General features: G+C 44.6%; 1 protein-coding gene across 2 annotated transcripts in view; it reads right to left on the bottom strand.

Moving 5' to 3' along the window:
* Positions 1–1,255: 1,255 nt before the first annotated feature.
* The window catches only part of RGS10 (regulator of G protein signaling 10), a 42,108-nt gene continuing 15,730 nt past the window's right edge, over positions 1,256–27,633 (bottom strand). The window contains exons 3-5 of one of the 2 annotated variants that reach the window (XM_075215547.1): positions 24,044–24,130; positions 7,920–8,063; positions 1,256–3,480 (exon numbers count right to left, since the gene is read on the bottom strand). In XM_075215547.1, coding sequence (XP_075071648.1) covers positions 3,331–3,480; positions 7,920–8,063; positions 24,044–24,130 — 381 coding nt within the window. In that variant the 3' untranslated portion in view covers positions 1,256–3,330. Of the gene's footprint in view, positions 3,481–7,919; positions 8,064–20,690; positions 21,136–24,043; positions 24,131–27,633 lie in introns of those variants that run through there. The other variant, XM_075215546.1, reaches the window with a different exon arrangement.

Raw genomic sequence — 27,633 nt, 5'->3', positions numbered from 1 at the left:
TGTTAGGTCACAGAACAAAGCAGGATCTTAGCAGTGAAGATGTTACACACTGTCCGTGGGCTTCAGACTTCCATTGATACAGATTCAGAACTAGGCATGAGGGGATTAACCCAACCCCGGCACCATTAACCACCATTAACACTTATCTGACATGAGGATCAACCTGGATCATGCATCATTTATATCAGTGACTGAGGTGTGTGCTGACCCTCTCTCCATGTGCAACCAGAGCAAAAGGGTCCAGGGCTCAGCCCCCTCTATGCTTTGGTTCTACTAAGATTAGGCTGGAACCCTTTGAGGCTGATATAAAGCTGGACGTACATCTGTTTTCTGTACTGCAAATGTGCGACAAAGCTGCATACTTTGCGTATGATTGAATTTCATCTCCTTATATCCGGCAAAGTAGCACTGGGGGAGCACATAGAGGCCAAGTACATAATAGAGGAACATCTCTTTTGGGTGCTGGGTGCAATGATACGAAATGATGATCATGACTATTAATAGGAGAATCTGCTGCTTCTGATTGGCTGATTGTGTAATGACCTCTTCATGTGATAGTGCTTAATTAATTAACATAGTTGATATAGTAATAAAGTTGCAGCAGTCTATATGCATTACTTAGTGGACGTTTCCATTTGGAATACGGCATGAAGGGAAAATAACAGATGTTTACATTTGTGTTTGTATTTACTAATAACTGTTACATTATGTTATTGTGTTATGTATAAATAGTGTAATGTGACTTTAACATTTACTAACTGATAGATAATAGTCAGTGATATTAAAATGAAAGTATATTCAGAATTGTAACAAGTCCTAATTTTAATATTAAATATATGCTATGTATAAGTTGTAATATATTCTATATATCTTCAGGGCGATATACCAGGTGCACAGTAAGCTTAACCAAGCTGAATGGACACAAATTCCAGTTAATAACTGACCACATTTGTAAGAGGATAGATGGTTTATTGTGATGTCCAACTATTAGGGGTATATTTACTAAACTGCGGGTTTGAAAAAGTGGAGATGTTGCCTATAGCAACCAATCAGATTCTAGCTGTCATTTTGTATGATGTACTAAATAAATGATAACTAGAATCTGATTGGTTGCTATAGGCAACAGATCCACTTTTTCCGTTTAGTAAATCTCTCTTTAGTCTCCTTATTAGATTTCAAGACACTCTGTAATATCTATAAAAATTATGTGAAGGAGAAAATAATTGACAATGTTTTAAGAATTATGTAGATTGAATGTATTTGCAGAATTTGTCCTTTTATTAAGCTATATGTCATGTACATTCATGTTACCCCCCTAGGGTAGCTGAATCAGCATTCTGTGTAAGGGTCAATAATATTGGAAGGGTACAAATATAGTAAGAGAGACAAGAATAGAACAGACCAGCTTTATATTCCACTTTAAGCTTGTATTACACGTTTCTGTCACCTGTCTGGGAAGAAAAACAGGGATATCTTTGTGCTGTCCAGTCACCATGTTTGAGTGGATAAATAAGGTCCAGGTTTCCAACACTAACGCCCTCTGACCAAATCTCTCTTACAGTGGAGCGGATACTTGTTACCTCTGACACAAATGCAGATTTTTTGGCCGGAGCTGTTCTTGTTTTGCATCCGACTGAACCTGTGCATTGCGTTCTGAGCACCGATGCGTCTACGTCTAAATGAGCCCCTTTGATCTTTAAATCTACCGCCCAGAAGGACCCCCAGCTGGTGGAATTTTGGGTGTACTCACAACCCGTAACGTTAGACTCAGGTTGACTTTCCGGGACAGTTGCAGGGACCACGAAGGAGGCGCGTACCTTGAAAGACCTGACTATTTGTACACACAGGGGTCATGTTGGGTTGGATTTATTTACATCCTAAACTTATGTAGTAAAAGACGCACACAAGGAAAAGCAGATCTACGTACGTCAGACGCTGTCAAGCTGCAAAACACTAACAATTGTGCCAGATGTATGTCAGACCTACAAGTATATACTTACGCCTCACAATAGTGTAGATATGTGTCTTTACGGTTAATAATAAACATGAAAGTCACATTATCAATATAAAACATCGTAAAATACAAATCTACACATCTGGATTTGCCTTGAAAAATAAAATGAGAATATTCTTTCCTGTTCCAGTCCAAATGGAAATGTCTATTAAGTAATGTGACTGCCTATAATATAGCTGATAATGATTAATCAATACACAAGTGGCCAATCAGAAGTTCATCATCATCATCAGCACCATTTATTATTATAGTGCCACTAATTCTGCTGTACAGAGAACTCATTCACATCAGTCCCTGCCCCATTGGGTCTTACAGTCTAAATTTCCCAACACACAGATAGAGAGGGGTTGACCAGGGTCAATTTGATAGCAGCCAATTAACCTACTAGTATGTTTTTTTGGAATGTGGGAGGAAACCGGAGCACCCAGAGGAAACCCACGCAAACACGGGGAGAACATACAAACTCCACACAGATAAGGCCATGGTTGGGAATTGAACTCATGACCCCAGTGCTGTGAGGCAGAAGTGCTAACCACTGTGCCACCGTGCTGCCCAAGTTGCAGCTTATAGTCATCATATACTGCAGCAGCCTCCTGACAGGTGTCCATACCACACCTACATGACCACGCCCCTTTACACTTGTCCCGCCCCCTTCCTCCCTCTTTACACCTCCTCTGTCCTGTCTCACTACCTATTCGCTCCTCCAAGCTATGTTTGGAACTATTGAAGTACTGGTAATTTTGTTTATTGTCCTGTACTGTTTAGCCCTGTATGGGCCACTGTCTGTTTTCTGTACGGCGCTGCAGAAATCTTGTGGCGCTCTATAAATAAAGATTAATAATAAAGATTAATAATAATATTTTACAAAACACAATATTTTCTCTTTAATTTATGCGTTTGTTTACTATATAAACTATATAATAGGAGGAAATGTTTACAGCATGCAATGTCAATAGGAAAAGGCATAGGAAAACTGGTGGTTAGAAGGCCTTCTGTGCCGATGATATAAGAACAGCTCTAACCCTTCAGGTGCTGGAAGATTACTAATATTTTACAGAACAACAGCAGTAAAATTCTACTAATCACCACTATTTGTAATATGAAAAAAATTTATGAATTTCAAGTTCCTGGTTTATGAATAATGTTCTGAACGGCCGATAATACATAAAAAGCAGTAATCACTAGTGGCCATCGGCTTGTGCTTGGAGTCATAGAGCAATAGTAACAATAGCAGCCACGGAAACACATCGCGGCCCTCAGCATCCATCTCAGACACAAAGAGTCCTCTCGGGTCCACCCTTCATCTTGTGGTGCTCTCACGTGTTGTACACTATAGAAGCTCTTTTTGCCGCTGATTCACCAACGCTGCTGGAAGAGCTTTCATCCTCCTCAGAAGATCTGAGCTGGCGAAATTTCTCTGACTTTAGAAATCGACCGTAGCTGTCATATTTCATGAGGTTAAAAATCTATAAAGTGAAACAAGTAAAATGTCAGCTGACTGTAAGCAGCATTCCCAGCATAGTATTCCAGGGTTATGGAGAAATTTCAGGATCATTAATTCCACAGGGGAGGAGGCTCTCTCACACTGGGTGTAAGAACCGGGAAGAGGATGGAATGTGGGGAAGGGGCTCTCTCACACTGGGTGTAAGAACCGGGAAGAGGATGGAATGTGGGGAAGGGGCTCTCTCACACTGGGTGTAAGAACCAGGAAGAGGATGGAATGTGGGGAAGGGGCTCTCTCACACTGGGTGTAAGTACCTGGAAGAGGATGGAATGTGGGGAAGGGGCTCTCTCACACTGGGTGTAAGTACCGGGAAGAGGATGGAATGTGGGGAAGGGGCTCTCTCACACTGGGTGTAAGTACCTGGAAGAGGATGGAATGTGGGGAAGGGGCTCTCTCACACTGGGTGTAAGTACCTGGAAGAGGATGGAATGTGGGGAAGGGGATCTCTCACACTGGGTGTAAGTACCGGGAAGAGGATGGAATGTGGGGAAGGGGCTCTCTCACACTGGGTGTAAGAACCAGGAAGAGGATGGAATGTGGGGAAGGGGCTCTCTCACACTGGGTGTAAGTACCTGGAAGAGGATGGAATGTGGGGAAGGGGCTCTCTCACACTGGGTGTAAGAACCAGGAAGAGGATGGAATGTGGGGAAGGGGCTCTCTCACACTGGGTGTAAGTACCTGGAAGAGGATGGAATGTGGGGAAGGGGCTCTCTCACACTGGGTGTAAGTACCTGGAAGAGGATGGAATGTGGGGAAGGGGCTCTCTCACACTGGGTGTAAGTACCGGGAAGAGGATGGAATGTGGGGAAGGGGCTCTCTCACACTGGGTGTAAGTACCTGGAAGAGGATGGAATGTGGGGAAGGGGCTCTCTCACACTGGGTGTAAGTACCGGGAAGAGGATGGAATGTGGGGAAGGGACTCTCTCACACTGGGTGTAAGTACCTGGAAGAGGATGGAATGTGGGGAAGGGGCTCTCTCACACTGGGTGTAAGTACCTGGAAGAGGATGGAATGTGGGGAAGGGGCTCTCTCACACTGGGTGTAAGTACCGGGAAGAGGATGGAATGTGGGGAAGGGGCTCTCTCACACTGGGTCACTATGTAAGTACCGGGAAGAGGATGGAATGTGGGGAAGGGGCACTCATACAGTGGGTCACTATGTAAGTGCCTGAAAGAGGATGGAATGTTGGGAAGGGGCTCTCACACACTGGGTCTCCATGTTAGTACCAGGAATAGGATGGAATGTAGGGAAGGGGCTCTCTCACACTGGCTCATCCTGAAAGTACCGGGAAGAGGATGGAATGTGGGGAAGGGGCTCTCTCACACTGGTCTCCATGTAAGTACCAGGAATAGGATGGAATGTGGGGAAGGGGCTCTCTCACACTGGGTCTCCATGTAAGTACCGGGAATAGGATGGAATGTGGGGAAGGGGCTCTTTCACACTGGGTCTCCATGTAAGCAACAGGAAGAGGATGGAATGTGGGGAAGGGGCTCTCTCACACTGGGTCTTCTTGTAAGTACCGGGAAGAGGATGGAATGTGGGGAACGGGCTCTCTCACACTGGGTCTTCTTGTATGTACCGGGCAGAGGATGGAATGTGGGGAAGGGGTTCTCTCATACTGGGTCTCTAAGTAAGTACCAGGAATAGGATGGAATGTGGGGAAGGGGCACTCACACAGTGGGTCACTATGTAAGTACCGGGAAGAGGATGGAATGTGGGGAAGGGGCTCTCTCACACAGGATCTTCCTGTAAGTACCGGGAAGAGGATGGAATGTGGGGAAGGGGCTCTCTCACACTGAGTCTTCCTGTAAGTACCGGGAATAGGATGGAATGTGGGGAAGGGGCTCTTTCACACTGGGTCTCCATGTAAGCAACGGGAAGAGGATGGAATGTGGGGAAGGGGCTCTCTCACACTGGCTCATCCTGTAAGTACCGGGAAGAGGATGGAATGTGGGGAAGGGGCTCTCTCACACTGGGTCTTCCTGTATGTACCGGGAAGAGGATGGAATGTGGGGAAGGGGCTCTCTCATACTGGGTCACTATGTAAGTACCTGGAAGAGGATGGAATGTGGGGAAGGGGCTCTCTCACACTGGGTCTCCATGTAAGTACCGGGAAGAGGATGGAATGTGGGGAAGGGGCTCTCTCACACTGGGTCACTATGTAAGTACCGGGAAGAGGATCGAATGTGGGGAAGGGGCTCTCTCACATTGGGTCTCCATGTAAGTACCAGGAAGAGGATGGAATGTGGGGAAGGGGCTCTCTCACACTGGGTCACTATGTAAGTACCGGGAAGAGGATGGAATGTGGGGAAGGGGCTCTCTCACACTGGGTCTCCATGTAAGTACCAGGAAGAGGATGGAATGTGGGGAAGGGGCTCTCTCACACTGGGTCTCTATGTAAGTACCGGGAAGAGGATGGAATGTGTGGAAGGGGCTCTCTCACACTGGCTCATCCTGTAAGTACCGGGAAGATGATGGAATGTGGGGAAGGGGCTCTCTCACACTGGGTCTCCATGTAAGCAACGGGAAGAGGATGGAATGTGGGGAAGGGTCTCTCTCACACTGGCTCATCCTGTAAGTACCGGGAAGATGATGGAATGTGGGGAAGGGGCTCTCTCACACTGGGTCTTCTTGTAAGTAACGGGAAGAGGATGGAATGTGGGGAAGGGGCTCTCTCACACTGGGTCTTCCTGTAAGTACCGGGAAGAGGATGGAATGTGGGGAAGGGGCTCTCTCACACTGGCTCATCCTGTAAGTACCGGGAAGATGATGGAATGTGGGGAAGGGGCTCTCTCACACTGGGTCTTCTTGTAAGTAACGGGAAGAGGATGGAATGTGGGGAAGGGGCTCTCTCACACTGGGTCTTCCTGTAAGTACCGGGAAGAGGATGGAATGTGGGGAAGGGGCTCTCTCACAGTGGGTCTCTATGTAAGTACCAGGAAGAGGATGGAATGTGGGGAAGGGGCACTAACACAGTGGGTCACTATGTAAGTACCTGGAAGAGGATGGAATGTTGGGAAGGGGCTCTCTAACATTGGGTCTTCCTATAAGTACCGGGCAGAGGATGGAATGTGGGGAAGGGGCTCTCTCACACTGGCTCATCTTGTAAGTACCAGGAAGAGGATGGAATGTGGGGAAGGGGCACTAACACACTGGGTCTCCATGTAAGTACCGGGAAGAGGATGGAATGTGGGGAAGGGGCTCTCTCACACAGGGTCTTCCTGTAAGTACCGGGAAGAGGATGGAATGTGGGGAAGGGGCTCTCTCACACTGGGTCTCCATGTAAGTACCGGGAATAGGATGGAATGTGGGGAAGGGGCTCTTTCACACTGGGTCTCCATGTAAGCAATGGGAAGAGGATGGAATGTGGGGAAGGGGCTCTCTCACACTGCGTCTTCTTGTAAGTACCGGGAAGAGGATGGAATGTGGGGAAGGGGCTCTCGCACACTGGGTCTTCTTGTATGTACCGGGAAGAGGATGGAATGTGGGGAAGGGGCTCTCTCATACTGGGTCTCTAAGTAAGTACCAGGAATAGGATGGAATGTGGGGAAGGGGCACTCACACAGTGGGTCACTATGTAAGTACCTGGAAGAGGATGGAATGTTGGGAAGGGGTTCTCTAACATTGGGTCTTCCTATAAGTTCCGGGCAGAGGATGGAATGTGGGGAAAGGGCTATCTCACACTGGCTCATCCTGTAAGTACCGGGAAGAGAATGGAATGTGGGGAAGGGGCTCTCTCACACTGGGTCTCCATGTAAGTACCGGGAAGAGGATGGAATGTGGGGAAGGGGCTCTCTCACACAGGATCTTCCTGTAAGTACCGGGAAGAGGATGGAATGTGGGGAAGGGGCTTTCTCACACTGGGTCTCCATGTAAGTACCGGGAATAGGATGGAATGTGGGGAAGGGGCTCTCTCACACTGAGTCTTCCTGTAAGTACCGGGAATAGGATGGAATGTGGGGAAGGGGCTCTTTCACACTGGGTCTCCATGTAAGCAACGGGAAGAGGATGGAATGTGGGGAAGGGGCTCTCTCACACTGGCTCATCCTGTAAGTACCGGGAAGAGGATGGAATGTGGGGAAGGGGCTCTCTCACACTGGGTCTTCTTGTAAGTACCGGGAAGAGGATGGAATGTGGGGAAGGGGCTCTCTCACACAGGGTCTTCCTGTAAGTACCGGGAAGAGGATGGAATGTGGGGAAGGGGCTCTCTCACACTGGGTCTCCATGTAAGTACCGGGAATAGGATGGAATGTGGGGAAGGGGCTCTCTCACACTGAGTCTTCCTGTAAGTACCGGGAAGAGAATATAATGTGGGGAAGGGGCTCTCTCACACTACGTCTTGGTAAGTACCAGGACAAAGTGGGAGTAGGTATGAGAGACCTACCCAGGATGGAGTCTTACCTGTTCCTGCAATTTCTGAAACATCAGAGGATGAAACTGTTTCAGCATCTGCTCCCCAATTCTGGACTGACCCTCAACATTCACCTGAGATGTTGCTTTGCTAGAAAGGAACGTTGTATAGATGTTTTTGGCCTTTTTCCGCATCTAAACAGGAGAAAACCAGAGACCATTTACTCGTTATTATTATATGTTTGTGTTATTATTCTTAATAAAGCAGCTCACATAGCTGTGTGGACCTCTGCCTGAATGGATCAATACATTATCTGTAATTTACGACTTAAAGTCTTCTACAAGGCTTTAGGAATAGGGGAGGGGGCTGGGCTTCATCAGCAAGACAGAGACTGAGTTAAGGTAGGAAGCAGCTGCTGTAACTTTGCAGCCAAACATGGTTCCTGGAATCAAACTTTACTCTTATGAATTAAAAGTTTTGCAGGTGAATAAAAACAACACTTTTCATTGTTACGTAATCAAAATGTTGACAGATATGAAGACACAGCAATGTTTGTTTGTGTTGTCTCACAAAGGGGTTGCCACATATATTTGTGGATCTGGTGCAGTGCAGAGCCTAAAATTGACAATGCTTGTTTCTCGCAGTAAAGCAAAGGAATTGTTGGTCAGATCGAACCATAGGTTCAGGATCTTCATGAAAATGTTTGTCCTGAAAATCCCTATGTCATCTTCAAAGTGTAAAAAGTAGGCAAAGGGGAGCTGAGAATAGGTTGACACATTTCATCCTTATGAAAAACAAGTAAGATATTGACACAGAAGAGCCAGAAGAAGTGCGGGATGGGGAAACGGGAAGAAATACACATTTCGTTAGGAGTCCCTGAGGGCACTGCTGGAGGCCTGAGCACTTACAAGGTTATAAGATCATGAATGAATCCAACTAATATGGCAGAGTGTTGTCCACGAACAAAATTATGTATATGGGATTGAGCACAGAAGATGTCAGGGTACCCATCAGAGGGCAGTAAGAACTGGGTCTTACTTTTAGTGTATGCCATCCAAGATCTGAATTTTCAGCTTTGATTAGATATAAAACATACAAAAAAGGGGAAAGAAATGTACACCTCAGGTGTAAAGTAAAACAATTTTAATAATAATTACACAACTATTGGAATAAAAACCACTGCTGTCAATTGAAGGTGCGAGTCTTCTAAAACCAAAGGGAAAAACGGAAAGTAACTTGGCTGTGCACATAAGCAACTGAATACGAATACAAATATTTAAATAATTAATTATATTGCAGAAACCAGTATATATATATGTTCTTGGTCCTCTACTCTTCTCACTTTATACTACCTCCCTAAGTGCTCTCATTACTTAATTCAGTCTTCAGTATCACCTACACACCGATGATATTCAACTTTACATCTCTTCTCCTGATCTCACCCCTCCATTCCTCTCTCGTGTATCTGACTGCCTCTCTGCCATCTCCTCTTGAATGTCCCCACACTTTCTCAAAATCAACATTGCAAAAACCTAACTTATTGTTTTCCCTCTGTCTAAGTCCTCATCCCACCTGGATCTCTCCATCACTGTTAACATTTCCACCATCTCTTTTGTCCCCCAACTCCGCTGCGGAGGCGTCACCCTCAACTCCTCCCTCTCTTGTCACCCACATTCAATCCTTGCCCAATCCAGTCACCTCCAACTAAGCAACATCGCCCGCATCCTGCCCTTCCTACCTCTGGAAGCAACCAAAACTATTATCCATGCTTATCATTTCCCGGCTTGACTACTGTAACCTTCTCCTCACAGGCCTCCACGCTCTCAACTTGCCCCCCTTCTTTCTATACTCAATGTGGCTGCAAGGCTTATCTTCCTTTCTCGCTGTTCCTCTTCTGCCTCCCATTTCTGCCTTGCCCTACACTGGCTTCCCTTCCCCTACAGAATCCTTTTTAAACTTCTTACCCTCATCTACAAGGCTCACTGCCACTTTACTGCCCCTTATATCTCCAATCTCCTCTTCATCCACACTGCCACTCGGTCCCAGCGACCGGCCAATAACCGTCGCCTCTCCTCCACTCTGATCACCTCATCCCACTCCAGAATTCAAGACTTTTCCCGAGCTGCCCCCCTCCACTGGAATGACCTCCCACGCTCCATCCGTTTGTCCCCTAACTTGTGCTCCTTCAAACGGGCACTCAAAGCTCATCTCTTCCTCAAAGCCTACCAACCTTCCACCTAACCCTCTCTCCATGCTTGCTTTGTACATTGTATACATTGTATACTTACCTCTTATGTATGGAAGGGCAAACCACATAAACTCGCTCACTCGACTATGTCCCATTCATAAAAGACAGGAGGTCTAGCCTTACCAGATCTAGTGAAATACAAGGAAGCAGCCATTTTAGCACTGCTATGAGATAGGTCTCTTCCAAGTTCCCATAAACCTTGGGTTGACCTGGAGAGAGGCCTTAACTATACATTCCCATTGGAATTCCACTAATTCCGCAGCCCTGTACAGAGAACTCATTCACATCAGTCCCTGCCCCATTGGAGCTTACAGTCTAAATTCCCTACTATAGACACACACTCACACACAGACAGAGAGGAAGGGAGACAGACAGAGAGAGAGAGACTAGGGTCAATTTTGATTGCAGCTAATTAACCTACCGGTATGTTTTTGGAGTGTGGGAGGAAACCGGAGCACCCGGAGGAAACCCACGCAAACACAGGGAGAACATACAAACTCCACACAGATAAGGCCATGGTCGGGAATCGAACTCATGACCCTAGTGCTGTGAGGCAGAAGTGCTAACCACTAGGCCACTGTGCTACATCTAATGTGGTCACTCTTCCCACTTCTAATCTCTCCCTCCTCGCCTTAGATAAATTTATATCTAATCTAAGCCTGTCCTTGTGGTACTCTAGGGGTATTAACAATATTAAAACACTCCATTCTGACTTATCTTTATTACCCTTCTCACATTTGAGAGGAAAATTCCAAATCACTAACCAAGATTGCTATAAGTACCTATATTTCTCCAAAACTCAGACTCGGCCAGACCCTTTGAGTCTCCCTTTAAATTTAAATTTGTCACAGCAAGTTCTAGAGATTGTTCCCCATGGTATGAGCCGAATGAGTTGCAATATGTTAAGGTGTTAAGATTTGCACTTTCTGATTGTATTGATATGTACTGCCTCCTCTTTTCTTCTTCCCTCTTCCCTCTCCTCTCCCCCATATCCCTTATATTTTATTGTGTATTTTTTTGTACCCTGTAATTAAAAGCTTTAATAGAAATCAGTATTAGATAAAAAAGGTCTCCAGTCACATTCTACTGTGCTCACCCAGAAATAGGAGAGGTGGCAGTGTTTAGTGCTGAAACAGAAATTGTAAAAATAGGTCTGTCAGTGTTCTTAAAAGTGTCTAGTGACATTCTACTGTGCATAGCTCCAGAGCGAAAAGGGGGTGGGTGATAGTGCCCTCGTCACTCTCCAGTCTCCAATCACATTGTTCTTGTCACACTCCAGTCTCAGTCATGATGATACTAATCCCTCTACGTCATATGCTAAAGCCTATGTTAAAGTGCACAGTGGTTTTAAGTCAGGAAACAAAAATGTAAAAAAAGCCTTCTACCTTTACAGAGAAAAAAACACCTCTCTTATAAAGATGAAAGTTTACTGTAGAGAAACATAAAATTGCCAACATGCCTTTCCACCCAAAAAATTAACAAGTATACCAGCCTCAGCTAGCTCCCTTCTCTCAGCTAGAACTCAGCACCTGCAATCTACACTGTCATTATTCTCACCCTCATCAGTGTGTACATCATCCTCACACAATACTAATACATCCCCGCTGGAATCCACCATTACAGAAGTCTCTGTACTTTGATGTAATTGCCGGTAAAGGACTTCCCTGTGGAATTTGTAGTTCATTTTACGACAGAGCTGTTACGATTTTTTGGCAATCCTTTTAGACCAGACCAAATGTCAAAATGTTGTGCTGACTCATCTGCATAATCACTGGGTGTCTTGGGAAAGCAAAGTTTTTTCCTAGCAGCAGTTGCCAAAGAAACTGAGGGAGGATGAGTCATCGTGTTATGTACAACTTGAGCAGTTAGCTTGCTGACCAGAAGCTCGTTGCATCTCTTGAGATCTGGGTCAGCTGGAAAGAAAGAGAAGACATAGCTCTTAAACCTAGGATCATGCACAGTTGCCAAAATGTAGTGATCCGATTTCAAGATGTTCATAACGCTCAAATCCTGGTGAAGCGAATAAATTTGCTTAGTTTCATCTCCTTCAATTTTTCTAGCTGTTTTTCCAAAAGTCAAATTAGGGGAATCACTTGACTCAAGCTAACAGTGTCTGAACTCACTTCACAGGTGACTAGTTAGAGTGGTTTCAGCACCTTGTACAACACGGAAAGAATTCTCCACTGCGCTGGACTAAAGTACATTCCCCCTTAAATTCGATTCTTCTTGCAGCAGCTGCAATCTCCTACATGCTGTTGCAGAATGCCGAAAATGACCCAAATTATTTCAGGACACAAAAAGCATCTCCTGCATGTTACTGTCGTTTTATAAAAAGCTTGGTACCACCAAGTTTATTGTGTGAGCAAAACAGGGAATGTGATGGAATTCTCCCCGTTGTAATGCTCTCACAATATTGGTGGCATTATCACAAATGTCATATCCTCAGGAGAGTCCAAATGGGATAAGCCATGTTTCAAAGACATCCCTTAGGTTTTCAAACAGGTTATCAGCAGTATGCCTCTTAGTGTACCCGGTGATACACAAATGTAGGATACCATTTTATATTTGCAACAGGATGAGGGGGATATTTGTGTAGCTGACGACAGCGCTAATGAGGATGTTAATGGGATTATGTTGTTTGTGTAAATCCTGCACCAGTGGAAGCAGTTCTCGCCAGTGATAAGAAGAAGGCCATTGTCATGTCTGGGCATAAGACCAAAAAAATCCACCTCTTATGTGTGGAATTATTTTTACCCAATCCTGACAACAGTTGTCTAGCCATTTGTAGCGTTTGTAAAGCCACACTGACAACACCTTTCTCATTAATATCCTCACTAGTGATCTGAGTTAGTTCTGCATCCAAGTTACCAAGGCTAGATGACTTCTCCCTTATCCAGGATTACTCTGAAGAATTCTTGAGCGTTAGTCCCGCTGCTGCTGCTGCTGATGATGATGATGATGATGATGGGGTGATCTTCAACCCAGAAGTAGACTACTAGTAGTTTACAACAATTGACTGTTAAACAATCCATTGCAAGAGGAAGCAAGTATGAAAGCTGTCACTCAATTGCAAAGTGGATCTCAGACGTCATGGCGACTAAGCGACTATTAGATCTGCTTCCAATATCCACAATTAATGCAGCTGGTTTTAGACAGTAAATTGAGGTCTTGTGTCCTCGTTACCAAATTCCATCACAACACCATTTTACTAGAAACTGTTACAAGCCGTAGCGGCTCAGGCACCGCCGCAACTCGTTCTGGCTCCACAGACACGTCCCGGCCTTCGTCATGATGACCGGGGCGTCACTTCCGGTTTTCGCCCCGCGGTTGCCATGGCGATGGTCGAGGCGCTCCTCTCATCACCGCCGTGACCCGGCCAGCTGACCAGCCGGGCACACGCGTCAGGCTGCTAGTTACTCATTCCCAGGGTGGGGAATGATTATCATCCTTTTCCCTCCAATTTCATTGGCCCTTCCTGGTATATTAGCTTAGCCTCCCTGCCGGTTATAATTCCTGTTTCAGTGTACTTACCTGCTCCTTTCTCTGCTCCTCTGCTCTTGTTATTCTGCTGTGTATGACCCTTGGCTCGCTTACTGGACTCTGCTGGATTGCTCGTGACCCTGACCTCTGCTTGTTACCTGGATACGCTGTTTGCCCCAAGCCCTGACTTCTGCCTGGACCTCACTACCACTGCTTGCTGTACCCTTTGACCTCGGCCCATTTTTGGACTTCACTGTTTCTACCACCTGGCCCTCGTCTGCACTACGGTAAGGTTATAAACTTGTACTACTCTGAGCTGAAGACCTGGGGGCATCCGACAACCTGTGAGCACGTTCAGCTCTACGGGAAAGGCGGCTGCGATAGGTGAAGACCTCTGTTACCTGTTCTACAAGTTTATGATAGTTGCCGTCAGCCCTAACAGAAACACATTTCCTCACCTCTACCAGCAGGTTCCATAAAATGTAATTATTGGGCTACAAAATGCCATTCTACCCTCTGTACACTTTACCACAGATATGTGGACGAGCAGAACTGGGCAAAGTAAAGATTATATGACTGTGACAGCCCACTGGGTTGGTGAATTGCCTTCAACAATGCCAGATTATTTCCGAGGCAGGCTACTCTGTATCAGCGGCTCCACTAGGAGGCATACCGATGATAATCTGTTTGAAAAACTAAGGGATGTCTTTGCAACATGACTTATCCTGTTTGGACTCCTAAGGATATGTCATTTATGATAACGCTGCTAATATTGTCAGAGCATTACAGCTAGATGAAATTCCCTGTTTTGTTTACACAATCTACTTGGTGGTAAAAAGTTTGTTTTTAAAATGACAGGGACATGCAGGAGATGCTGTCTGTGGCTCGAAAAAATTTCTGCACTTTCGGCCCTCTGCAATAGCATGTTTGAAATTGCAGCAGCTGCAAGAACAATTATTTTGCGCTGCCAACAACTGAAGCAAGAGGTGGTAATAAGGTGGAATTACACACTTTTTATGCTTGTGAAGATGGCGGAACAGCGAAAAAAGCCATCCATGCTTACTCCACAAGTCATGACATTGGGAAAGAAGTGGGAATGTATTTTAGTCGCAGTGGAGAATACTTTCTGTGTTGGGCAAGATGCTGAAAAGATTCAAATTAGTCACCTGTGAACCGAGTTCAGACACTGCTAGCTTGAGCAAAGTGATTCCCTAAATTAGACTTTTGAAAAAGCACCTTGAAAAATTGAAGGAGATGAAACAAAGAAATTACGCTAAGTATGTCGGACTTAAATCGCTTCGCCAGGATCGAAGAGCTATCAACTTCTGAAAATCGTATCACTACATTTTGGCAACTATGCTTGCTCCTAGGTTTAAGAGCTATGTTTTCTCTTTGTTTCCCACTGTCCCAGATCACAATTAGATGCAATGAGCTCCTGGTGAGCAAGCTGACAGCTGAAGCGGTACCTGACACGACGGCATCCCCTCCTTCAGTTTTTCAGGCTACTGCTGCTAGAAAAAAACTAAGCTTTTCTAAGAGACCCAAGGAAATTAATTCAGATAATTCAGCAGAACATTTTGAAAAATTGCCCAAAAATCGTAACAGCTCTCTTGTAAAATGAACTACAATTTCCACAAGGAAGGCCTTTACTGGCAATAGGTCAAAGTACATAGACTTCTGTAATGGTGGATTCCAGCCAGGATTAATTAGTATTGAGTGATGATGATGTATACACTGATGAGGGTTATAATGATGACAGTGTAGATTGTAGGTGTTGGGATCTAGCTGGGAGAAGGAAGCTAGCTGATGCTGGAATGCTTATTAATATTTGGGTAAAATGATATGTTGGCAATTTTAAGTTTTTCTACAGTAAAGTTTCACCTTTATTAAAGATGTGTTTTTTTCTTTAAAAAGGTAATGTTTTTGACATTGATATTACAGAGACTTCTGTAATGGTGATTTCCTGCGGGGATGAATTAATATTGTGTTAGGATGAAGTATACACTGATGAGGGTGAGGATGAGGCTGAAGATGATGACAACGTCTTGCCACTGTAGAGTTCATTGACAGCACTGTTACCTTAGCTGCCTTAAGCCCATTGTTACCTTGTTTTGTGGGGGGCCCAAACAAACCAAGCACTTCAACCACAAAAGTGGCTCCTTGTGCTGAAGTGCTTGTTCTGTTAAAGTGTGCATGTCCTTTTTAAGATCCATTATAATGGTGGGTGGGAGGGTCCCAAGGACAATTCCATCTTGCACCACTTTTCCTTTCAGCTACCGCTGTGTGCCAGAGTTACCTACATGTGCTATATACCGCTGTGTGCCAGAGTTACCTACATGTGCTATATACCACTGTGTGCCGGTGTTACCTACATGTGCTATATACCGCTGTGTGCCCGAGTTACCTACATGTGCTATATACCGCTGTGTGCCAGAGTTACCTACATGTGCTATATACCGCTGTGTGCCGGTGTTACCTACATGTGTTATATACCGCTGTGTGCCAGAGTTACCTACATGTGTTATATACCGCTGTGTGCCAGAGTTACCTACATGTGTTATATACCGCTGTGTGCCAGAGTTACCTACATGTGTTATATACCACTGTGTGCCAGAGTTACCTACATGTGTTATATACCACTGTGTGCCGGTGTTACCTACATGTGTTATATACCACTGTGTGCCGGTGTTACCTACATGTATTATATACCACTGTGTGCCGGTGTTACCTACATGTGTTATATACCGCTGTGTGCCGGTGTTACCTACATGTGTTATATACCGCTGTGTGCCAGAGTTACCTACATGTGTTATATACCGCTGTGTGCCAGAGTTACCTACATGTGCTATATACCGCTGTGTGCCAGAGTTACCTACATGTGTTATATACCGCTGTGTGCCAGAGTTACCTACATGTGTTATATACCGCTGTGTGCCAGAGTTACCTACATGTGCTATATACCGCTGTGTGCCAGAGTTACCTACATGTGTTATATACCGCTGTGTGCCGGTGTTACCTACATGTGCTATATACCACTGTGTGCCGGTGTTACCTACATGTGTTATATACCGCTGTGTGCCAGAGTTACCTACATGTGCTATATACCGCTGTGTGCCAGAGTTACCTACATGTGTTATATACCGCTGTGTGCCAGAGTTACCTACATGTGCTATATACCACTGTGTGCCAGAGTTACCTACATGTGTTATATACCGCTGTGTGCCGGTGTTACCTACATGTGCTATATAGCACTGTGTGCCGGTGTTACCTACATGTGCTATAAATGCTGAAGTTTGTTTTCAATCATCCTTTCAGTTGCTTCTCTCTCATACCTGTGACCACATACTTTGCTTTTCACTGGGTTCACATCTCCAACTGTGTTATAGGAGTGCTCTGGGTGAGGGAGATCTCCTCGTCTTCATCTTCCAAATCTTTGTCTGCAGGGGCCGGTGAACACCCATGTGTTATCTTAGGTCTCTTAGCTGTTGTTTAAACTGGACATATTTATCAGGCCTCATAAACAGTTTATACATATATATATATATATATATATATACATACATATATACTAACCACTGTATCACCATATAACCACTGTGTCACTATATATATATATATATATATATATATATATATATATATTCTGATGAGCCACAATGTTGAAACCACTGAAAAAGTGAAGTGATTAACACCAAATATCTCATTACAATGGCACCGGCCAGGGAGGTAGGAATATATGAGGCAGCAAGTGAACAGTCAGTTCAGTTCTTATAGCTGATGTGTTGGAAGCAGGAAAAATGGGCCAGCATAAGCATTTGAGTGACTTTGTCAAGGGCCAAATTGTGATGGCTAGATGACTGGGTCAGAGAGTCTCCAAAGTGACAGGTCTTGTGGGGTGTTCCCAGTATGCAGCAGTTAGTAAAAGTGCCAAAAGTGGTCCAAGGAATGATAACGGTTAAACCAGCGACAGGGTCATGGGCACCCAAGGCTCATCAATGTGAATGGGGATCGAAGGTGCCTGTCAGGTCCAATCCCACAGCAGAGCTACTGTAGCACAAACTGCTGAAAAAGGTAATGCTGGTTATGATAGAAAGGTATCAGAACACATAGTACACTGCAGATGGCTGCGTATGGGGCTGTGCAGCCACAGACCGGTCAGAGTGCCCATGCTAACCACTGATGAAAGCACCTACAATGGGCACATGAGTGCCAGAACTAGACCATGGTGCAATGGAAGAAGGTGGCCTGGTCTTATGAATCTCATTTTCTTTTACATCATGTGGACGGCCGGGAGCATGAGCTTCATTTACCTGGTGAAGAGGTGGCACCAGGATGTACTATGGGAAGAAGGCAGCCGGCGGAGACAGTGTGATGGTCTTGGCAAAGTTATGCTTGGAAACTTTAGATCCTGACATTCATGTGGATGTTACTCTGACACGTACCACCGACCTAAACATTGTTACAGACCAAGTACAGCCCTTCATGGCAGCGGTATTCCCTGATGGCAGTGCCCTCTTTCAGCAGGATAATGCTCCCTGCCACACTGCAAAAAAAATGTTCAGGAATGGTTTGAGGAACATGATAAAGAGTTCAAGGTTTTGACTTGACCTCCAAATTCCCCAGATCACAATCCGATCGAGCATCTGTGGGATGTGCAGCAAATACAAGTCAGAGCCATGGAGGCCCCACCTGGCAACTTACTGGACTTAAAGGACCTGTTGCTAACCTCTTGGTGTCAGATACCACAGGACACCCTGAGAGGACTAGTGAAGTCCCTGCCTTGGCGGGTCAGAGCTGTTTTGGTGGCACGAGGGGATCTACACAATAGGCAAGTGGTCTTAATGTTGTTGATGATTGTTTTGTATAAGTGTATATCGTTTTGTCTATATAGTGTATATATATATATATATATACACACACTATATGGACAAAAGTATTCAAACGCTTGACCATTACACCAACAGGGACTGTAATGACATTGTATTCAAATACATATACTTTAATATGGAGTTGGTCCCCCTTTTGCAGCAATAACAGCTTCCACTGCTTGGAAGGCTCCACAAGGTGTTGGAGTGTATCTGTGGGAATTTGTGCCCATTCATTCAATAGAGCATTTATGAGGTCAGACACTGATGTTGGATGAGAAGACCTGGCTCGCGATCTCTGCTCCAGTTCATTCCAAAGGTGGTCGATGGGGTTGAGGTCAGGGCTCTGTGCGGGCCAGTCAAGTTCTTCCACATCAAACTCATCAAACCATGTCTTTGTAGTCCTTGCTTTGTGCACTGCGGCACAGTCATGTTGGAATAGAAAAGGGCCTTCCCCAAACTGTTACCACAAAGTTGGAAGCATAACAAACCCAGACTCGCCCATCTGACTGCTAAACAGAGAAGCGTGATTCATCACTCCACAGAACACGTTTCCACAGTCCAGTGTCGGTGTGCTTTACACCATTCTATCCAACGCTTGGCATTGGTCTTGGTGATGTGAGGCTGCATGCAGCTGCTCGGCTTTGGAAACCCATCCATTAAGCTCCCTCTGCACAGTTTTTGTGCTTACATTAATGCCAGTGAAAGTTCGGAACAGAGCGTTGGTGACTTTTACGCACCATGTGCCTTTGCAGTCGTTGAACCCGCTCTGTGATTTTACGTGGTCTTCTGCTTCGTGGCTGAGTTGCTGTTGTTCCTAAACACTTCCACTTTCTAATAATATCACTTACAATTGACCATGGAATATCTAGCAAGGATGAAATTTCATGAACCGTCTTATTGTAAAGGTGGCATCCTATCACAGTACCACACATCCTATCACAGTATCACACATCCTATCACAGTACCACACATCCTATCACAGTACCACACATCCTATCACAGTACCACACATCCTATCACAGTACCACACATCCTATCACAGTACCACGCTTGTAGTCACTGAGCTCTTCAGAACAGAACGACTTATTTTTTATCACAAATGTTTGAAAATGGAGACTGCATTGCTAGGTGCTAGATTTTATACACCTCTGGCAACGGGTCTGATTGAAACACCTCAATTTAATAATTAACAGGTGAGGTCAATACTTTTGTCCATATAGTGTGTACAATATATATATATATATATACTACCACTGAGTCACCCTACATATAATGCTAACTACTGTGTTGCCCTATATATAATGCTAACTATTATGTCACCCTATTATTAGTATTATTATCATTTATTTGTTAGGCGCCACAAGATTTCCGCAGCGCCGTACACAGTACAAACAGTAGACTATACAGGGTGAAACAGTACAGAACAATAAACAAAAATACCAATACTTCAGGAACTCCAGGCAGGCTGCTGCAATAAGCATGGAGCCAAAGAACAGGTGAGGAGACAGGAGGGAAGGGGCCCTGCTCATGTGAGCTTACATCCTAAAGGAGGGTAGACAGAACCAGGCACAAGGGGAACCAGAAGAGAGAAGGGAGAGCGAGTGGAGGAGGTGAGGTGGTTAAGTAGATGGTTGGTAGGCTTTGCGAAAGAGGTGAGTTTTCAGTGCACGTTTGAAGCAGCACAGAGTAGGAGAGAGGTGGATGGAGCGAGGGAGGTCGTTCCAGAGAAGGGGGGCTGCACGGGAAAAGTCTTGGATTCTGGAGTGTGAAGAAGTGATAAGAGAGGAGGAGAGGCGGCGATCATTGGCTGAGCGCAGGGAGCGGGCAGGAGTGTGTATGGAGAGGAGGTTAGAGATGTAGGGGGTAACAGGGATAATGCTATATTATATATATATAATATATATATATTATATATAATGCTATTATAATGCTAACCACTGTGTCACCCTATATATAATGATAATGTCACGGTTTGGTATTCTGGACTCTTGGATCCGCCCAACAAATGTTACCCCTAGCATGGCGCGGAGTGTAACGGGCGAATGGTTTTCACCAGCGGTCACCGCAAGGTGACTTTGATTTAGCGGCGTTCACCCGCAGGTCGCGGTCCCTACCAGGGATGTTGGGCAGGGTCCCAGGGGAGTGATAGTGACTGGTGTAACGTTGGCACACTGGTGACGTTGTAAGTTCTACACCCAGACAGCGAATAGAAAACAGATGCAGGATAAAAGTACAATCAGCGTTTTAATGATGACTGAATGATCAACAGAACAGTCTCAGTATATTGATACAAGGAACGTAGAACCAGGGTGAGCAGTGCCACCGGCAATATAGTATGAATGAATACAATTAGTTAAATAATCGGTGTATTCAAATATACCAATAGCATGAACAGTCCAGCAATAGAGTAGAGATGGTAATGCAGCAGGTATATGGAACCACAGTAAGGCAGCACAACATCGGAGGTACAAGTAACAGTCCAGGCAAAAATGTAGTCACAGGAGATGCAGCAAGAGTGAGATACCCTGTTATGCCATTATATGCATAGATGAAATAGGAACAGTTCAGCCAGCAGGAGTAGATAAGAACAAGCAGCTTAGATGATACGACCTGTAATGCCACTGAGCCACAGAGGCAAATGCGGAGTAGATGAAGCTTGAGTGATGTAGTCTGTGGAGCGGTAACACAGCGGAGACAGGTGCAGCTTGAGCAGTATAGCCCGTGGGACCGCAACACAGCGGAGACAGGTGCAGTTTGAGCAGTATAGCCCGTGGGACGGCAACACAGCGTAGACACTGACGATCCAGGTGGAGGCTCACAGAATAGGTAGGAACCTAATCGGACAGGTAACTTGATCAACAGGCCCAGAAGAATGGGAGGAGGTGCCTTTTCAAGTTTAGAGCCAGAACCAGGAACCAATAGGAATCTTGCCAGAAACAGACAGGTACTCAGTCTGCACATGTGCAGATCAACACTAAGGGTTTGAGGTCTGCTTAATGAGGCACAGGTGAGTGTCTTAGTCTTCGGTTATGGAAGCCGAATGAGCGCCGTGTGACAGATAACCACTGTATCACCCTATATATAATGCTAACTGCTGTGTTACCCTATATATAAAGATAACCACTAACCACTAAGTCACCCTATATATAATGATAATCACTGTATCACCCTATATATAATGATAATCACTAAGTCACCCTATATATAATGATAATCACAGTGTCACCATCTCGGCCATGATTTTCCTTCCTCCAGATCAGCATGGATTTAATTTAAGGGTGTGCACCGGGCACTTTTAGGGTTTTGGGTTCTGATTTATAATTAAAAAAGCATAAAAAGCACTAAAATCCAGTTTTTTCGTTTTTTCCACTCCTACACTATTATTAACCCCAATAACATTCAATAACATTCATTTCCACTAATTTCCAGTCTATTCTGAACACCTCACAATATTGTTTTTAGTCCAAAAGGTTGCACCGAGGTAGCTGGATGTCTAAGCTAAGCGACACAAGTGGGCGGCACAAACACGTGGCCCATCTAGGAGTGGCGCTGCAGTGGCAGACAGGATGGCAGTTTGCAAGAGTTTGCTAGAGGTGCAAGATGGAATTGTCCTTGGGCCCTCCCACCCACCCTGATGTTGTTGAAATAGGACATGCGCACTTTAACAAACCAATCAGGAACAGTGAATGTAGTTTAATCTCTGGTACTAATATTTCTGGACTACAGGACTATCTCTGATCGAGATCGTGGAGGAAATTGACGAGGAGGGTGTTGGTGGTATGTATCCAACAGGACCAAGGGATTTAGGTGTCCCTGGACTGCTGACGGTCCTAGCCACAGGTCCTGAACTAAACACTGAATTATGAAGGTTCTTCAGGTGACGTATAAGTGAGGATGTCCCTAGGTGGCCAAGATCCTTACCCCTGCTTATTTGAGCTTTACATAAGGTACATATGGTCATACATTTGTTGTCCGGATTCGGATAAAAATAACTCCAGACAGAAGAGGTGGATTTTTTGGTCTTCTGACCAGGCATGACGATGGGCTTTTTCATCCCATGGACAACAACTGTTTCCCCCCCTGGTGGCTCATTTATGATAACCACATCAGCATCCTCCTCGTCAAGTTCCTCCTCAGCGCCAGCTACATCAATATCCTCCTCCCGGTGTACAACATTCACACCTTCATTAGCCACATTTGTAACTGGACTGTGGGTGATCCTTCCAGCATATGCAGAGGGCGTGCTGCAAATGGTGGAAGGAGCCACCTCTTCCCGTACAGAGATGGGAAGGTCAGGCTTCACAACCACCAACACCCTTGGACTCGCCTTGGGGATTAGTGATGTCATCTGTTTAGAAGGCAGAGTTGTTTGCTGTGTTATTGATGACAGCTTAAGTCTCTTAAATTTTTTAGAGGGGGGGGAGGAGGAGGGGGGCTCAGATCCTTGGGTGAAGCTGAACCACTAGACCTGAACACGGGCCAGGGCCTAAGCCGTTCCTTGCCACTGCGTGTCGTAAATGGCATATTGGCAAGTTTTCGTTTCTCCTCAGATGTTTTTAATTTTCTTTTTTTGGTAATTTTAGTCAACTTTGGGTTTTTGGATTTTACATGCCCTCTACTAGGAGATTGGGCATCGGCCTTGGCAGACGACGTTGATGGCATTTCATCATCTATGTCATGACTAGTGGCAGCAGCTTCAGCATTAGGAGGAAGTAGGTCTTGCTCTTTCCCTACTTTATCCCCCAAATTTTTGTACTCCATTATATGCAGAACTAATGAGTGTACCCCTAAACCACACACACTTTGGAAATGCTTAAAAATTGAACGTAGTAAATGTAATATAGATTGCAGTTCCTATTTTTTGGACTGCTGAAACAGTGAACGTAGTAATATAGATTGCAGTTCCTATTTTTTGGACTGCAGAAACAGTGAATGTAGGTATTGCAGTACTAATATTTCAGGACTGCAATAATATATTGCTCTAGAATTTTTTTATACTTTTTAAATAATTTTTTTTTACTTTTTTTTGTATAATTTTTTTTGAGTTTTTAATAATTAGACAATTACTATGGACTTAGCACAAAAATGCACAGGACTAAAGCACCACTGGACTCAGCAGGACAGACATTGGCCAAAGCACCACTGGACTCAGCAGGACAGAGCACAGGACACAAGCATAAAGCACCACTGGACTCAGCAAGGACAGAGCACTGGACACAAGCATAAAGCGCAACTGGACTGATCACGCAGGAGTACCACTACCCTACAACCTCCCTCTACCCTGATCACAGCCCAAATGAAAATGGCGGCCGCTAGCGGGGAATTTATGCAATCCGAGTCTCGCGAGATCCGACGCGAGACTTGGACGTCAGAGCCTCAGTTTCATTTTTTTTGGGAGCCAGAAATACCCGAACAGTGCTCGGATCCCGTCGGATCCGCACTGTTCGGGTGGGCTCGGATTAGCGGAATCCGAGCCCGCTCATCCTTAATTTAATTTAGTATAAGTTGCCTTTGATATATTTTACAAGCTATTTGTGAGTCTCTATAACAGCTAAGGGGACAATGTGTGAAATGTTACCTGTTCCTGGTCTTCTGTTTTCTTGAAGTCCTCACACGCCAACCAAAACAGCAAATTCTCCTCACTGAATTCTTTCTTCAAGAAGTCCTAAAATACAACAATTAATGAGATATGACATTGTGCACTTCTGTATGAGAATAGGAAGCATGGAAGTATATAAATGACTACACTACATTTATAGTGTATTCTATAAAAGCACATGATTTCACTGTTATTTGTGTGATATAATAATGCCACCTATTGGACAAATTATCATGAAAAATGGTTGAAAGTAACACTCAGAACCAGGCAAACTGTTATTTGTCACATACTCATTTTCATTTTTGGTTAAATACTGTTGTAAGAAACTTAGAACCTCTGAGTTTTATAGCAGGTTTGCAGTGTTGATCCCTGAATGTGGATAATAAAGGAGCGTCAGTGAAGTCACATTATTTTATATATAGAGATAAAGTAGCACAATAATCACCCTGTATGAAGCATTAATATAACTGCAGACTCAGGACATGGACAAGGCTGAGGCTGGAAGAAATAGTTACATAATAACATCAACACTGGTTTTATGGGAAGGAGCAGTCGGGCTCTGGAGATGGAAGAACATTATTCTCTTCCTCCGTCATTACTGCGTCTCCCATTCCTACATGGATCTAGTCATAGAGGAGAGCTCTGTGGCTCGATGGAGCCGGAGGACGGGTGACGGTACAGGGTGTAACAGGACAGGTTCATCATATTTATATGTAGGGACCACTCGGAATCCTGACTAGTATAGACCTTCTCAGGGAAAGTAAACAAGGGTTAGTTATGGGGGTAGGTTATGAGGTACGTTATATGAGGTAAATTATTGGGTAGGTTATATGGTGATAAGTTATGAGGTAGGTTATGGTGCAAGTTATGGGGGTAGGTTATATGGTAAATTATGAGGTAGGTTATGGAGTAAGTTATGTCAATAAGTTATGGGGGTAAATTTTGGGATAAGTTATGAGGCTAAGATATGTGGTTAGGTTATGGGGTAAATTATGGGGGTAGGTTATAGGAAAAAGTTATGGAGGTAGGTTATGGGGTAGATTATGGGGTAAATGATGGTGTTAGGTTATGGGGTAGGTTATGGGAATACGTTTTTGGGCTAGGTTATGGGGTAGATTATGGGCATAGATTATGAAGTAAATGATGGTGTTAGGTTATGGGGTAGGTTATGGGGTAATTTATGAGGGTAAGTTATGCTGAACACAGAGAAACTGTTGTCTCAATATTTGTGTTTAATAGCTTTAGTGACAGCTGCTACTTACTCTGTAGGCATCACATGATGCTGATGAGGTTGAACAATGTAAGAGGATAGCATCTCTCATACAAGGGACATATCTAATCAACATCAATTCTACAAAACATTTTTCCTATTTTGTATAATGCATCTTTATAAGAATGCCCCCATTGCATTATACAGACTCATTCTGCAATCTACAATTTACTGAATGTTATTCATGGGGGTCACAAAATTTCTTAAACTCAACATTGTCAAAACTGAACTCATTGTCATCCCTCCGTCTAGAACCTCCTTCCCCTCCAACCTCTCTATTACTGTTAACAATACCACTATCTCATCTGTCCCCCAACTCCGCTGCCTGGGTGTCATCCTTGACTCTTCTCTCTATGTTGCCCCTTACATTCAATCTCTTGCCAGATCCTGCCACTTCCAGTTGCGCAAAATTGCTCACTACCAGCCCTTCCTCTCCCAGGATGCCACCAAATCTCTTATTCACTCAGTAGTCATCTCTTGTCTGGACTACTGCCACCTTCTCCTTACTGGCCTCCCACGCTCCCATCTCGCTCCTCTTTGATCTATACTCAATGCCTCTGCTGGACTTATCTTCCTTTTTCGCCGCTCCATATCTGTCTACCCCTCTACCGAGCCTTACACTGGCTCCGCTTCCCTTACAGAATACATTTCAAGCTCCTCACTCTCACATACAAGGCCCTCACCAACTCCACTGCTCCCGACATCTCCAATCTCATTTCTATTCACACTCCGTCCGCTGCAATCAACCAATGATCGTCGCCTCTCCTCCCCTCTGATAACCTCATCTCACTCACGTATCCAAGACTTCTCCCATGCTGCCCCCCTCCATTGGAATCACCTCCCCCATTCTATCAGAACATCCCCCAATCTGTGCAACTTCAAATGGTCATTAAAAACCTTTCAGTCATCTGCTTAACTGTCGGCTACCTCTCCCTCTCATCCCTTCTACCCCCTTCCTCCTTCTTACTCTGTGCGACCCTGTCCCAATTTCACCCATTGTGTCTTCAGTTTGTCCGCCCTTTCCTTTAGAGTGTAAGCTCCTTGAACAAGGCCCTCTCTCCTCTTGTTTTCTCCAGCTTCTCTGCCCACCTCCTTCTGGGCTTTCTGCCCTCTGACTCCTCTCTCGCTTTTCTCTGCACCTTGTTAGTAGTTCCTAACCTGTCAGCCGTGACCACACTCTTGGGCCCAGGTTTCCAGCTTGTGCTGAATATTCCTCGCTCACCCTTTCTTATTAGCTGTTACCAAAGTTATAGTGTTACTTGTTTATTGTACTGTTCTACCTTGTACTGTCCTATTGTTTGTACTCTGTAGGGCGCTGCGGACCTTTTGTGGCGCCTTATAAATAAAAATTGATGATAACAATAATAATAATAATAATAATAATATTAGTGGTTTACTCTCCTGAAATGTCCAGGAGACCCCTAATCAGAATGACCCCCAACAAAGCCAGCAATTCTCCTAGAAAGAGCTTACCTACTGGACGGTGGGCGGGCACATTCCAGTCAACAAGCCACGCCCACACGCAATCACGTCACAGCCACTAAGCGGTTACTGCGGTGGGTGGAGCTTTAAGATGTGATTAAACCGCCCACCTGATGGCACGAATCATGTCATTAATCCCCAACAACATCCTCTTTTCCCACCTCATCCCAGCAGCTCCCTGAACCGATGTAGGAAAAGTAGGAAAGTAACAAACTTTTAATGTAAGATGAATCCCTGCTTTACTGTGGCTCCACATCAGAAAGGGTAAAATGTTCAATTATTTCAGATGAAAGTACATGAATGTTTAAAGATAAATATTTTCAAGCAGTGCTTATTAGTAACATCAACCAACACATCGGACATCTTCATAATATTTACAGAACAACTAAATGGATGAATTTTCTGTTATTTTAACTGGAATCTGGGATGATGTGACTTCAACATTCCGACAACCAATGGTGCACGTTTAATATTGATTGCATAGAATGGCAAAGGCGCACAAACACACACACACACACAAATACAGACACACACACCAACACACATAATAAGACACACACACACACACACACACACACACACAAACACAGACATACACACCAACACACATTATAAGACACACACAAACACACACACCAACAAACATAATAAGACACACACACCAACAAACATAATAAGACACACACACACACACACACACACACACACACAAACACAGACACACACCAACACACTTAATAAGACACAGACACACACCAACACACTTAATAAGACACACACACACAAACACAGAGACACACACCAACACACTTAATAA

The sequence above is a fragment of the Mixophyes fleayi genome, chromosome 6 (assembly GCF_038048845.1).
Source record: "Mixophyes fleayi isolate aMixFle1 chromosome 6, aMixFle1.hap1, whole genome shotgun sequence".
NCBI lineage: Eukaryota > Metazoa > Chordata > Amphibia > Anura > Limnodynastidae > Mixophyes > Mixophyes fleayi.
This window is presented reverse-complemented; position numbering and strand designations above follow the sequence as displayed.